Source organism: Lissotriton vulgaris, chromosome 1_1, assembly GCF_964263255.1.
Source record: "Lissotriton vulgaris chromosome 1_1, aLisVul1.2, whole genome shotgun sequence".
In the NCBI taxonomy this organism is placed as follows: Eukaryota; Metazoa; Chordata; class Amphibia; order Caudata; family Salamandridae; genus Lissotriton; species Lissotriton vulgaris.
Genome location: NC_141685.1, coordinates 260,725,259 through 260,740,210, shown reverse-complemented (window position 1 = coordinate 260,740,210; position 14,952 = coordinate 260,725,259). Strand labels below are relative to the sequence as shown.

Sequence of the window (14,952 nt, the reverse complement as noted above, 5' to 3'; positions counted from 1 at the left end):
CGGCTAAGAAAGACACGGATCGACTGGTCTGTGTGACTACGTTCGGACCAGACACACACAAAGTAAGGCAAGTGGTCTTGAAGAACTGGCACCTACTGGAAGGTCTTGAATGCCCCTTTCCGCGACCCTTGTTCGCATATAAGAAGAACAAAAGTATTGGCCAGGACGTCATTAGAGCAGACGTATCCACCCCAAAGCCCAAGAGCGATTTACTATCGATATGGGGGCTTAAGCCAATTGAGGGACACCACAAGTGTGGAAACTGCATATCATGTGACTCCACAATTGAAGGGTCCGAGTTTGACCATAGGGGAGTCAAATGGAAACATGCCAGTTTCTCGAACTGTAAAACCCGAAATGTGGTATACGCGATTATTTGCGTTTGCCAGAAGATCTATATAGGCAAAACTACTCAACAGGTCAACAGCCGGGTCACCCAACACAGATCAAGAATCAAGAAAAAAGTTGTCAACGCTCCCATGGTCCAACATTTCCTGGATTTAAATCACAGCGAAATGGATTTTAAATGGACTGTACTCTGGACAATAGCGCCAAGTGGCAACAAAGGCCCTATTGATATTGAAGAAACACTTCTCAGGAAAGAGGCATACCTCATTCTAAAATTTAATAGTACCCAAAATGGATTAAACTCTCTCTCAGAAGTGTCTAGGCTATAATGCCATAATTGTGTGGGGCTCCACGAGGGGTGTAGTAACCCCTTTTTGACTGAAGGGTAGACAATCGGGGACGTCATAAGAATGCTTTCGCAATCTGTTGTGTATTGGTGCACCCCCAGGGAACTACATATCCCAGAACACCAACTGTCCTGGTTTTGCTTTTAGTTACTAGGCAACCAGACTGCCGCCTTCCATAGCGAACGGAGTGAGTGTGAGAGCAAGTCGCAGCTAACAAGGTGAGCGGGACAGAGGGTTGTAGACACATATGCTTCCCGCCTCAGGGACACAAACCTAATTCCCTACCTTGCCAACAGTGCGCTACCCGAGAAGACAACAGGGGACCTGATACGGGACCCGTCCAAACAAAATAGAAATCGAGGGCAAACGGTTGAAAACGGAGCCGGCGGCTCCCGAAGCTCGCGGTGAACGCGAACAAGGTAGGATTGTTTTTACAACCGTTCTCACCCAGACAGATTGCGATACAGACACAATGGTAACCCGACCTCCGCCTTTCCCCCAGGTTTGAAAAACTTCACCGCACCGTAGGGACGGCCCAGACACGGACTAACAAATAGTGAAAGGTACGTCCTGCAGTGATTTGGTAGGAAGTTACCGCTGAGCGAGCTCTGAACGCCAATTGTATATTACAACTTGATTTTAATTACTTTGTAGATGACAGCTTCAAAGACGCACAAACTCTCATAGGATAACCACAGCTACAAACAAGGTACTATGGGATTCATATGTGGTACACCACTGGCAGTATAAAATAAGGAGGCCTTAGTCAATCACACTTACACACTGTTACCTTTCTTTTATACATGCACAGATAGAAAATGACAAAGCCCTGAAGAGAACCCATAACTACTGTTTGGAGTTCGAAACGCGTCGGCATGAAAGGAGATGCAATTCATGACCATTGAAAGTTTTATACTCATGTCATTTTGTGCACTGTGATATCTCCTGCTAATGTGACTTTGTCTGATACTGTTCTTAAGAATTTGTCCATTATTGGTCCTTGAGGCTTGTAAAGTTTAACTTGCCTGTTTATGAACAGTCTGGAATTGGTACAGTTGTTTTGTATGTTTCACTTTGTGATTTTCTTCTCATTTTTGTTAATGTTGAATTTCAGTTGATGTATTTGTATGTTACACGTGCAGTGTTATTTCTCTGTCATGAGATGTTCTGATTTTTTCTAAAAAAAGAATTGAAAACAAAGGTAAATAAAAAACCTAACATATCTAATCCAAGTTGATGTGTTGCCTATAACCAAGGGCTAATGAAATAAGTGGGGCGGCAATTTTTTTGTGTCAAGTATCTAATAAGGTCCAGCCTTCCCCACATCCCAGGGACCTAACTCCTTTCTATTTGAAGAGTTCTTAGAGAATTGGCAGAGGGAATTCCTGGCGACTCCCATACTCCGGGAGGAGATTGCGGACGCCCTAGACAGCATGAGGTCTGAAAGCGCGCCTGGAATCGACGGCCTAACTGTGACCTTTTATAAGGCGTACAAAGACAAGCTGTTGCCCTATCTTTCCACCCTCTTCGACGAGATCTGCGAATACGGCGCCATGCCCCCGTCTATGAGGGAAGCACTGATTGTGACGATATTAAAACCGGGCAAGCCACGCGATCTCCCGGGGTCCTACCGCCCCTTGTCTCTTATCAACGTAGACGCGAAGCTATATGCTAAGGTTCTGGCAACCAGACTGGCGCTCGTAGCCCCCGAATTGGTAGCCCCAGAGCAGGCAGGTTTTATTCCTGCCAGGAACCTTACGTACAACATCAGAACGGTTATGGGAGCCATGCAACACACCAAACATGACACCAAGGCCGTTGCAGTCTTCTTGGATATGGAGAAGGCGTTCGACTCCGTGGAGTGGTCTTTCATGCGCAAAGTCCTCAGAAAGCTGGGGCTGGGTGACCTTTTCCTCCAACTGCTGGGCGCGCTTTATCACCGGCCTACCGCGAGAGTTCGACTGGGCGATGTAGTCTCTGAGGCCTTTACTGTAAGCAGGGGCACGAGACAGGGCTGCCCCCTCTCGCCGCTACTATATGCACTGGTTGCAGAGCCGTTGGCCTGCGCGATGCGGGAATACCACTCCTACGAAGCGATCAGCTACCCTACCTACAAGATCGGCATCTCCACCTACGCGGACGACACGTTGTTGTACATCAGAGATCCAGTGAACAACCTCTCATCGGTCTTGAGGGAGGTGGTACGGTTTGGGGCCCTTTCGGGACTGAAAGTCAACTGGCCAAAGTCTGTGGCATTCCCCCTGACCCCTGTTACCGAACCCTTCGAGATGGAATATCCACTCCAGTGGTCCACAGACCCGGTCAGATATCTGGGCATACGGATACACACGGACCCTGATGTTGTGCTACGGGAAAACTACGGGGTTGCCTATAGCAAACTCGCAGACGATGTTGAGCTCTGGATTAAGCTCCCACTTTCTCTGATGGGCCGCATCGCCTTGATGAAGATGGTGGTCCTCCCGAGATTTTTGTTCCTCTTTAATAACCTCCCGATCGTCCTCTCTAAAGCTTTCTTTACGACCTTAAACAAACTCCTTGTCAGACTCGCCTGGGCCGGAAAACAGCCTAGAGTTCGCTGGACGGTACTTCAGCTCCCATACGAACAGGGGGGGTTGGCAGCCCCGGACCTTGAACGTTACTATAGAATCGCGCAGGCCTCCCACCTCCATACCTGGATACATGGCAACCCGGACATACCACATGTGATCCTGGAACGACTATTCGCAGCCCCAACTCCACTCCCGGCGACTATCTGTAGCCCTGGCGACCGTAGAGTAGGAGTCCTGGACTCCATCCGATCTACTAACCACGCTTGGCATACCATAGTGCAGAGGCAAGATAAGGTACTGTTGTACGCCCCTAGTATGCTGACACACTGGGCGCTTTGGCTTCCTACACTGACGGAACCGGGTGTTCACAGAGCTCTCGGTGATTTGGGTGTACGCACGCTGGGTGATCTATTCGAAAATGGCAAGGTGAAGACGTGGGACCAGCTCACGCGGGGACGCGACCCCCCCTCCCTACTACACCGCTTCCAATACCACAGGGTGCGCAGTGCCTTCCTAGACCACTTAGGCCCCGACATGGAGGAACCCCCTGCGATCCCAGAACTAGAATACGTCATACACACTGAATCTCCGAAGAAGCTCACTTCTAAACTCTATAGCATGGGACACGTACACACGGCACTGCGGTACACAAGGGCGCGGCTGGCCTGGCAGACCGATTTAGACACACACATCGATGATGGAATGTGGACGTATTGTTGCGCGGCCTCCAGGCGAATTTCATTGAACGGGAGACACCGCCTGGTCCACTTTAAATTTCTACAGCGGGTGTACTACACGCCGGAAAGGCTGCACCGATATCGCCTCCGCGACTCGCCCCATTGCGAGAGATGCCGCGCCCCGGTGGCGGACTTTATACATGTTGCCTGGGTGTGCCCGGGGGTTCGGAGATTCTGGACCGACATATTTGCGGAACTGAGTAGAATAGTGGACCTGGATTTGGACATAGACCCCGCTCTCGCCCTCCTGGGCTATGCGAGGAACGTCCAAGCGCCGGTGCGTAGAATGGTCAGCATGGGCATGCTACTAGCCAAACGGGTCGTCGCGTCTTGCTGGATGAGGGGCCCGCTCCCGACTCTGAAGCGTTGGGCCAGCGACATGCTGTACTGTAACACGCAATCGGAGGCATATAGCGAACTACTCCCTCCCCGAAGTCGCCCCAAAAACTTCTGGGAACTTTATCGGACCTATTTCGCTTCCAGGGTGGACGAGGATGACACAGCATCGGCGGAGGGTGAGGAACAGGGAGGCGCAGCGACCTTTGATCCGCCTTGACTCCAGCAGCGGCACCCTTCCATAGCCAGCGTCACCAACCCCTGTAGACTTTCTGCCTCTCCCAGCGCTGCAGGATCACGCAAGCGCCCGCGCATTCGGCAGGACGTAATTAGCACCACATGCCATGTCACTCCACCGGATCACGTGTTACTTCCCGGGGAACACATAGACTAGGGACCAGTTGTGGGTTGATGGGCGTTGGGGGTGGGGGGGACGAGTTGGGAGAAAAAAGTAAAATTTATGGATATGTCAAAATATGCACAATGCATGTTACATTACTGATGAAAACACCATTCTGGAGTCGCAGCCGCTAGAACTGTATACTGGACTGATCCTATGTTGGTACTCATTATTTGTGGTTTCCACCTGACACTGTCCTACCTCATTGATAAGTTGATCGGGCCTACTGCCGGCCCGTGATGGGATGTAGGCGAACGGCTCCATGTGCATTGTAATGTGCTGTTTTCTGATAAATAAATTAAAAAAAAAAAAAAAAAAAATTAATGATAGCGGTCGGTACGAGTCACACTCCTCCGGATCTTTAGATGGTTTCAGGAGAGCGATAATCATAGCTTCGCGTAATGTGGGGGGGAGCACCTCTTTCTCAAAGGAGGTGCCATACATATCCACTAAGTGTGGCGCTAGGACGTCTGCATATTGTTTGTAAAATTCCGAGGTGAACCCATCCGGGCCAGGTGCCTTGCCATTCGGAAGTGAGCCTATGATCTCAGTAACCTCATCCGCCGTGATAGGCCTTGCTAAGTATTCCCTATGCGCATCTGACAGCCATCCGATCGCTACATCGTGCAGGTATTCATAGGTGTCATCAGCCGGAGCAGTGGGCTGGGACTTGTAGAGGGACCCAAAAGAATTAACAAAGCATTTCAATATGTCTGCAGCATGGGTCTGTGTTTCTCCCTCCCCGTTCTTCACCCTAAGTATCGTAGTGGGGCCGCGACCCGTACATATCTTCCGAGCTAAAAAAGCCCCCGGTCTACCTCCTTCCCCAAAGGCTCTAGCCACATGTGTACGGTTCAAATATTTCATTTCGGAGTCGAGAAAGTCTGCGTGCTCTGTGTGCACTTCACGTAGTTTGGCAAGGTGTAGGACATCTTGAGTGGTCTCATATAGGGATTCCAGGTCTCTCATCTGCTGCTCGCATCTGCGTATCTGAGCTCTAATATCCTTCAGAACCCCCACTGTGGTGCTAATACAGACCCCTCTAATCGTGGCCTTGAATGCCTCCCAGAGGACGCAGGGGTCATCAGTCGATGGGGCATTAAGGTCAAAGTAATCCTTAATCGCCTTCTTGACCGTGTCTGCGTAAATTGCGTCACTTAGAGCACGCGAGTTAAAACGCCATTGGAAGGGGGGGGGGTGTATCGTGGAATGTCTAATTGCAGGAGGACGGGATTGTGGTCTGATAGCGTGCGAGGGAGCACCTGCAGGTGTCGCACCCATAACGCCAGGTCAGAGGAGCCCAGCCAGTAATCCAGCCTGGACCAACTGTTGTGGGAAGCCGTAATGTGCGTGGCCCCAGTTGCGTCAGTGTTCCTCAACCTCCAAAGATCCTCCAAACCCAAGTCTTTCATCATGTGTCCCACCAGTATGCGTGATTGTTTGTGTTGTTCTACTGAGTTAGCTGAACGGTCCAAACCGTCACGTAGGGTCACGTTCCAATCACCCCCACATAATATGTGCGTGCTATTGTGTTTCTGCAAGTGTCCCCACATCTCCCGGAAGAAGTCCGGGGCGTCTGTGTTAGGACCATATACATTCAACAACGTCACTTTCTGTCCTCTCAATGTACCTGATACCAGTAAAAATCTACCTGATGGGTCCTGTGTCACAGTGCGAGTTTCGAATCCCACCCCCGTTTCACCAAAATGATCACCCCTCTAGAGTAAGAAGAGTACAAGGCCCTGTAAACCTCTTCCGCCCACCTTGACCCCAGTTGTGCGTGTGAATGCGGGGCCAGGTGAGATTCCTGTAGGAATGCTATGTCCACATTCCACCTTGTCAGGCTGGCAAATATCTGCCGTATTTTACGTGGCTGTGAGAACCCTCTAATGTTCCATGTGAGAACGTTTAAACTGCGTCTACCCGCCTCCCTGGTCCCCATCAAAATCCAGTGACATAAGGCATGACCGCACATTTCCAATCAATTGCATAGGTATTGCCAGTCCCTCTCCTTTAGGAGTCCCATTTGGCACAGCAGTAGCCAGGACTAACGGGGAACCAGCACGAAAAGACATTACATACTCTGTCGGTCTAACAGTACATTCAAACAACCCGCCCCCCCTGAACCCACCCACTCCAGCAACCCCAACCTGCCGAAGCCATTCCCATCCAGTGCACCAATCTGTAACTTTCACAACCATAAATACAGTGCCCAGAACCAAACTCTTACTGGGTTATACCCTCATAGAGGTCCGCCAGGGGCACAACTCTCCACCCGGTGTACAGGTGTGGGCGATGCTAAAGGAGCTGTATGAAACGCAGTTCAGGTGAATACACGCCGTCCCCCCCCCCCCCCCACCCCCCCCGAGGAACCATCAACAGAGCCACCGGCTGAGCAACATGCCTGGAACAGTGCGACCCCAATGCAGTTACATCATTTAAACAGCAAGGAGCAGAACCTCTCGCCCCCCACTTGTACTGCTCGCCACATGGATTGCATCGGGGATCGCTGACAGTCTGTGAGTGAGGCGTCCCATAGTTAGTGCATAGTGAGCAGAGTACATCACACAAAGGGGCAGCTGTCTGCCTCACGTGACCTAGCCTGCATAGAGTAAACGCCACAAGGTATCAGTATCGCTTCTCAGTGTTGGCCAATACTGTGCCATGTAGAGTGCATGGATCGTGGGGCATTCACAATTCAAAGTTAGCAGTGTTCCGCACCACCGAACAGCAGTCTCTGAGCACCAATGGGCCCTCTCCATCCAAACACGCTGTGCACGGTGAACCAACACCACAATCGTTCATACTGGAGAACAGGATCACGCAGGCCAGCCAAGCGTGGATAACAGTGCCCATGCTAAAACGCATGATTTTGAACAGAACGGTAAACTCACCAGTGGCAGACCAAGAAACAGCCCCATACCTCTAGTCCGAGTCACGTCGTTGTTCATTTTGCGAATTGTCCCTCATCTCACGTTGCACCCTCTTGACAAATTCTTGTGCTGCCTTCGGTGACGGCAGTACAGTCGCTTTCTCTTTCCATACCACCCTGAGGCGCGCCGGATACATCATGGAATACACAATGTTCAAATCACGCAATTTGGCCTTCACCGCAGTGTATTCTTTCCGGGCCTGCTGGACCGCAACTGTGTGGTCAGGATAAAATTTCAAGGAGTTCCCTTGATGCTGGATCTTCCCTTTCTCTCTTGCTAGCCGAAGGATCGTGTCCCTGTCGCGGTAGTTGAGGATTCGCGCCACAATCGGTCTTGGCGCGGCGCCGGGCGGCGGTTTCGGGGCCAGTGACCTATGTGCACGCTCCACGATGAAGAGGGGCGACAGGGCCTCCGCCCCGAACAGGTCTTTGCATAGGGTTTCCACGTAGGTCTCCATGCGACCCGTGTTGGTGGACTCCGGCAGGCCCGCGATCCGTACGTTGTTGCGCCTCGAGCGCGCCTCCAAATCCTCCTCCTTCCCCTTATCACCTCCAGGAGCCGTTCCATATCTGCGCATTTTGAGGTCGAGGCTCGCGCCTCATCCTCGACCGCGGAGATGCGTGTTTCGGCCTCATCCAGTCGCTCTCCATGCTTTTCTTGCCGTGCCGCCATGGTGTCCATTCTGCAAGTTAAGTTGTCCAACTTGCCATTAATGTCCTGTAGGTTCGACTGTATCGCCAGCAAGATCTTTTCTATGTTGTTATTGGGCGCAGGCCCTGCATCATCCCCCACCACCTCGTCAGTGGACTTCTGCGTTTTTTTCGCCTCAAAGGACAGCTTCTGTTGGTGTTTGTCCGGCTTGCCCATTTTGGCGGGCGGGGAGATTGTCTTCCTGCACGCGGGTCCCGATGCCCTCGTAAGCCTGGTCGCTGACGCCGTGGTGATTCCCACCCGTGGGATGTTCGCTGTCGAACAGATCATCACACCACTTTACGTAAAGGGTGAAGGTGACACTCTCCTGGGTGCGAGGTGATTCGGCCGAATGCTGGCTGTTCGCTGAATGCTTCGCCGTCCAGCAAACCCCCTCATCGCAGTCGGCCTGTGGCTCAGCCGCGCGGAGTATGCGATCCGGTGTGGTAGCTCACTGTGCAGATGATTTCTCGGGCCTCACCGACCCCTCAGGTGGCGTGTTGTCGCGGTATGTCCATCACTCTCCCTCCACATGTGGTACCTCTAAGCAGCCGTCTCAGTGGGTGTGTTGTCCCCGCAGGCTCAAATGCATGTCAGGCAGCCACCCTCCGCTCCAGCCTCGGTGGACTAGCAAAGCCGGGGTCTGTGTGCGCCGATTCTAGAGGGGCGGCCACGCACGCGGTCGCTAGCCAGCCCTCGCTACTCTTGTCAGCCACCGATCTGGGCGCCACAGAAGGAAAGCACCGTGCTCTCATGGGCTGAAGGGGCAGGGCAGCGATGGCCACAGGTTCCTGAAGTAAGGGCGAATCCCCGCAGTGCAGCAGGCAGCACAGACAAGCGCAGACCGTCCGCCACTCTCAATGCACGTTTTCATCAGCCATCACCATCCAGCCTGTAGGCGCGTGTACTTGCCGCCTCCCGTGCCTGCACCCAGTACTGCCCTCCACGCTGGGTACTTAGCAGCTTGCTGTCACCTTCTCTGTTGCACCGGACCGCCAGCAGGGTCTTGGCACAACCTCCGGATCCGGAGAGGGGTCGGCTATGCCCGCGTTTTTTGAGATGCGGCCGCCATCTTGTCAGGCAGGCACTTCGTCGCTATTACGGGGGTCCCTGGTGCTCTGCAGCACGACAAAGGATAGCGCAGCGTCAGCGGAAGGGCCAGACCTCAAGACCCTACCTTCGAAACGCTGCGGTGCGCACGGATGGCCGATCGATGACTGCCTGCTCCATCGTCGCTGTGCCCATGTCCCATAGCGGCGGCCATCTTGTCAGGCACTCGGACATTCCGCTTTTTTCATCGGCAAATTGAGGAGCAATCCATGTCCGCCGGGGGCCTTTCTTCACCGCATTTAGTGCTACAGCACTTCCCCCATCCGCTGAGGTGCTCGGGGAGCCGGCGGCCGGGGCGAAACCGGCGAGATTCACCAAAGTTGACGATCGCCCGGCGGAGCTGCTGCTCAGGCAGCCATGTCGCTGTGCGCCCCCTAGCGCCTCCCCGCTGGCGGAATTTGCAAAGTTTTTACCACTCCGCTTGGAGTGCAGAGTTGTGGAAAAACTCGGATCTGCCACGTGGCGGAGTTTACCGGCGCTCACCACTAGTTCTTCATAGGCTTCAGGTTTCATTCCTTCCTACTGTGAAGCAAAGTGCTGTTATCGTGCTCTGTGCAACTCGATAAGTCAACATTAGGTAGCAGCACAGACAAGCAATAACTATTGACATTTATCCATCAATCTGCCTACCCTTTCTCTTTGGCTCTACCTATTTGCATCACAGCTTAGCAGCGGCAAAATGGCTACCATGATCACTGCTTTGACTTTAAAATGATCTCCCACCCTTGCAATTCTGCTTCATTACGGTTCACTCCGACACTGGTTGTGTAACTTTAGAAAAATAGACAGTTTTTATGTCCCATAAAACGAAGCACACACATTTCTTTTGTTTTCAGAATTGAATGCCATGCGGTTTCTATAATGGTTGGCGACTGTGAGAATTTGGCAAGCAGCATGCATCATTAGCTCAAAGCTTTTGTGAAGCGAGGTATAGATGGCAAACTTATGCACCCTGCAGGAAGATTGGAACAAATGCGAAAGCTGAAAAACGAACCTGGGGTGACGATTTAGGAACAGATCTCAATTGGTTAATCATCCATATGAAACTTCATTGTTTGAAACAGGAAGTAGGATGCTGCTTTGCTCAGCTTGGTAGCAAAATACGCACAATTGATGGACGGAATGCAGAACAAATCAAAACATTCACCCCCAGTCAAGAGATCTGGGCTAAATCCATCATTCTTTTGTTCACCATGCCACCCCAGATTAGACATAGCCGTATGCAAATCAGTCGTGACCCTGTGCCTCATGGGAACAGTCCAGCCAGAACTGCCAGGCCAGGTCCTCCCTGGACCGGAAACAAGCATTCTAGGACCGGTGTCGGGAATTCACCCCTCATCAGCCAGGATAGCTTGAATCCATTGGTACAGTGAGCCCGGGACCCACGTCTGTCCATCAATTGTTCTTTTTGCATTTGTCACCACGAGTGGGACGGGTATGTCTAGACACGGGACCCGTGCTCTACGTGCCACTGGAGTCAAGCTATCCTGGCTGATGAGGGGGAATTCTCCAGATTCCGTTTTCTACTTGAGAAAAAAAAAATGTAGACCATTCTGCAGGAATTATTGGCTTTTAACATGGTCAAGGTAGAGTAAAAGAAAGCATACATCCAAAATAACACAACTATTGTTCTTTTCTTATTTTTCCTAAGACCTACTTGATGTGCTGAAGTTCCAGTTGAGTCTGTTGGGATTCTGACTTTGCTCTATTTACATCCACTGAGCTCCTTTTATAGTTTTCAAGCAAATCCTCAAACATCTGGGGAGGAAATTAGAAACTGAAAGGTCAGACACTGCATAATATAGTCCCAATCTGGTAATGAGATAATACACCACAGTTAATAGGTTAACACAGGAGAAGGGCCAGTCTAAAAGACTTTGTTTTCCAATACCACAACAATAACAGAATGCAGTTCTGAACATCTGACTTTACAGAAGAAAAGTAACTTGTAAGAATGGCTCTTCCTCGTAGTATCTTTATTAATAGTACGTTTAATATTTGTTTTCCCGTTAAAACTGAATTTCAATTAAACAAGCTTTAAAATAACTTTATACATGCAGCAAGATGCTAGAACAGAGAGACATGCATCCGGCTAGCCAGCACCCACAGACTATAAGAAAACAAAAAGGGCATATTCAAAGAGCCATCCACAAACATGCTTCTTCTCCCAGTTGTCCCATAGCCTTAGTTCTTATTTACATATACACGTGAGAGGATCCTTGAACAGTGGGCAGAGTTGATTTTGAGAAAAAATAAAATAAAATCGGGCCTCGTTCTTCTTTATATCATTTTCTGTCTTTGCTCAGGGAAATGAAATTTCAGTGTAAAACAGTGTATTTTCATGAGATATCCTCACTGAAAGTAGGAAAATGACTCATTTTTGTTAAGTGTCCGAAATGTGGGAGAAAATTATGGGGTTTGTGTGGTGTGCCTACCTAATTCTCACTCTGTGGATGAGTTTATGTTTTGCTGAATGTGCCACAAAGGTTTGAAGGACACAGCAACCCTGAGGAAGACCTATCATGAAAGCCAGGAGCAGTGAGATAGTGAACGCAGGAGAGGGTCCCTTTCAATGAAGATCTACTCTCAGTCTCCAAGGACTTCAGATCAGGATACCAGAAAGAAAGAAAAAGGCTAAAAATTAACACCAAGGCTTTTGCAACACCTTTTGGACCTTTATTTAATTAATGTTGGTAAAAGGTACCACCTGCTCACTTTCAAAGACAGATACAGTATCAAGACTAATCCTGGGAAAATTGCACTTACTATGTGCTTAAAAGCATATAACCAATTCACAAAAGTGAACTTTGACAATGCAAACATTAGGCAATAAGAGAGCTGATGATTTTGGGGTCCCCCTAACCTAGTGGAAGGACCAAGAAAATGCCTTGAAATCAAAGAGCATAAACAAAAAGCACATTTTGTTGAACTTCAGTGGTGGTCCCATCTTCTTAGGACCACCCCAAGCACAGTTATTGGCAAAAAAACAATCCCAACCAAAGGCCCTGCAAAGCATTATGGGACGAGATTAGCAGTGGGCAGTGAATATTATAGTATCCAATATCAAAATAATTCTACAAAGGGACCACCACCAAATCGTTCAATATGATATGCTTTTTTGTTTTCAAGACATCTGTTTGGTACTCGCCCTAGGTTAGGGAGGATCCCAAAATCATCACCTCTCTCACTTTTTGTGAAAGTACACACTTTAGCATAAAACAATTATTAAGCAATTTTTTCACCTGACTGTCATAAGGAGTGTGGGGGGAGGGGAGGAGTTATCCCCCTGGGAATATTTGGAAAAACAAATAGGCAAACGGTGCATTTTCAAGCAAATTTGAGAGTACAAGAAGGTTAATAAAGCAATTGTGATACTGTAGTTATGTAATCAATAAAAAATACTTCATATGCTAATGTCGCTGATAGCAGTTCTCTGGTAATACTGAATAAGCAGCTATGCTGACACACTGGCCTGTTCACAACAGCACAGTGCATCAAAGGGAAGAGGGGCCTCCTGGGATTTTACTTTCTCAAAGTTTACGCTAGAGCAGAGTACAGCCTTGGCAATGGGGTCATGCCATCGACAAATAGGCTGCAAGCCATTTGTCAGGCCATACCTACACACCACACGTCTCAGGGCAGGCTGTAACTGCTTGAGCAGGAAGTCCTTGATGTTCAGGCATGACTGTCAGTCACAGCCGGAGTCCATTGGGAAATTTGCATACACTGGTTTAATACATGTGCGAGCAGCAGGGGCTCAGAGCACTAACACCAACAAAGAAATGATAGTGCAGTTTAGGAGAAAATCGAAAAATGGAGGCCCATTGGACTCGAGGAGTGCATGGTTGAAAAACGAAAGCGTGTCAGCACCTCACACGTGCATAGTAAGCGCTATACAAATGCTGCAGTCCAATAGAATGTGCATGGGTTGTGTTCCTTCTTAGTGAACATACCCAGTCCTCCACCCTCTCATGATGGAGCAGGATTTTAACATTGCTTTACAAAACACACCCTGGACAATTTTCCATTAACTGCGACTGAACCAGGGGTGGGAGGGCCAACACTGACTTTCATGATAACAAATCTACCAAAGTCAGTGCACAGAAAGCTGGCAACAATGAACATTTGTAATGCCACGTGCTATCCACCCCATCTCAGAGAGATAAATGGCTCTTCAAATACAAACTGTGTTTCTGCGACACATCACATTATGTCTGCAAAGCCCGTGTATGTGACCATCGAACTCAAACCTTTACAAATATCCCTTAGTAATAAAAGTCACGAGTGAGGGAGCGTCCCTCTCGAGAACACCCACAAAAAGGGAATATTTGTAAAGGTTTGAAATCTGAAATGAGTTCTGTGTTGGATGGCGCCTTTTTAAGAGATCAACAGGCGAATAGCAAGACTAGACAAACACAGGAGCAAAGAGAGGCAGAAAGTGTGGAAAGTTCAGAGGGGGTTAGAGGGAGAGAAGACAGACTGAAGAGAGAAGAAAAGAAGGAAGAAGAAGAAGAAAAAAAAATATGTAGTGAGAAGAGTAAGAGGAAAAAAGAGAATAGAAAGGCAGAGATTCGAAAAGCCTCACCGCGCGCAGGCAAAATGGAATGTACCTGAGGAGGTGAAAAGCAATATTTAATAAGACAGAAGCAGTGAAAAGGTGCCATGTGATTACAGTTATCAATAAATGCAGCCTAGCGGCAAATGGTAGCAGTCTGAGATGAGGCCTGGGTTACTGTTGCGCTGGTACAGATGTTAACGTTTGAAACTTGGGCAGTGCTGAGCGTGCCATAGAATCAAAAGAATTAGAATTACCGAAATACAGTATTTTGCAATAGTCTCATCACATGCCAATACAGTACCAGCACGCTTCTGGGGCCGGGTCGCCGGGCACTACCTAACAGTACACACCTAAACAACAGTATCCTAAATAACACAGTAACCTGTATATTTAATCTTGACATTTTGTAGTACTGACCAGACACCGCTGTGGACACGAAGACAGGGTCCTAAGAGTCAGAGAGAGAGCACTTTTTTATTCCACCAGTGCTTGCGACTGTGCGATGCCTCGCATCAGGCTTGGAGGCTGAGGTCAGTCACGCAGGTATGGCTGTCTCGTCTCTTTCTCTCCACGCTCCCTCCAACATTTGTTATACTGGTGTTCACAGTCGACTTGGTTCCTTCTTTCGGGCCTCTGTTGTACACGAAACGCAAACGAGATGAGGCCTGGGCCCCATCCGAAGCGACAGGTTCGGGCTCAGGCTGCTTCTTAATATTTTCAAAAGCAAAACCATGCAGTTTTAAACACATGATACAGCAAGTTATTCATGAGAGGCACCCCGCCCCCTCTCGGGATGACCTATCCTCTTCCTCTTTTTTCCTTTGGCCTCAGCCCGGCCCACCCCCTCCCATTGAAATTAACTCAGTTATATTAACTCCTTCCCGGGCTATTGTATGTGCGCCCCGAAGGCATCCTTGTAGATG

At 49.4% G+C, this 14,952-nt stretch overlaps 1 protein-coding gene across 1 annotated transcript in view; it reads right to left on the bottom strand.

The window, feature by feature from the left end:
* Positions 1 to 14,952, bottom strand: part of LOC147746874 (uncharacterized) — a 290,318-nt gene that overhangs the window by 101,880 nt on the left and 173,486 nt on the right. Inside the window, exon 9 of the mRNA XM_086952279.1 lies at positions 11,129 to 11,229. Within this exon, the coding sequence (XP_086808405.1) occupies positions 11,129 to 11,229 (101 nt within the window). The remainder of the gene's footprint in view (positions 1 to 11,128; positions 11,230 to 14,952) is intronic.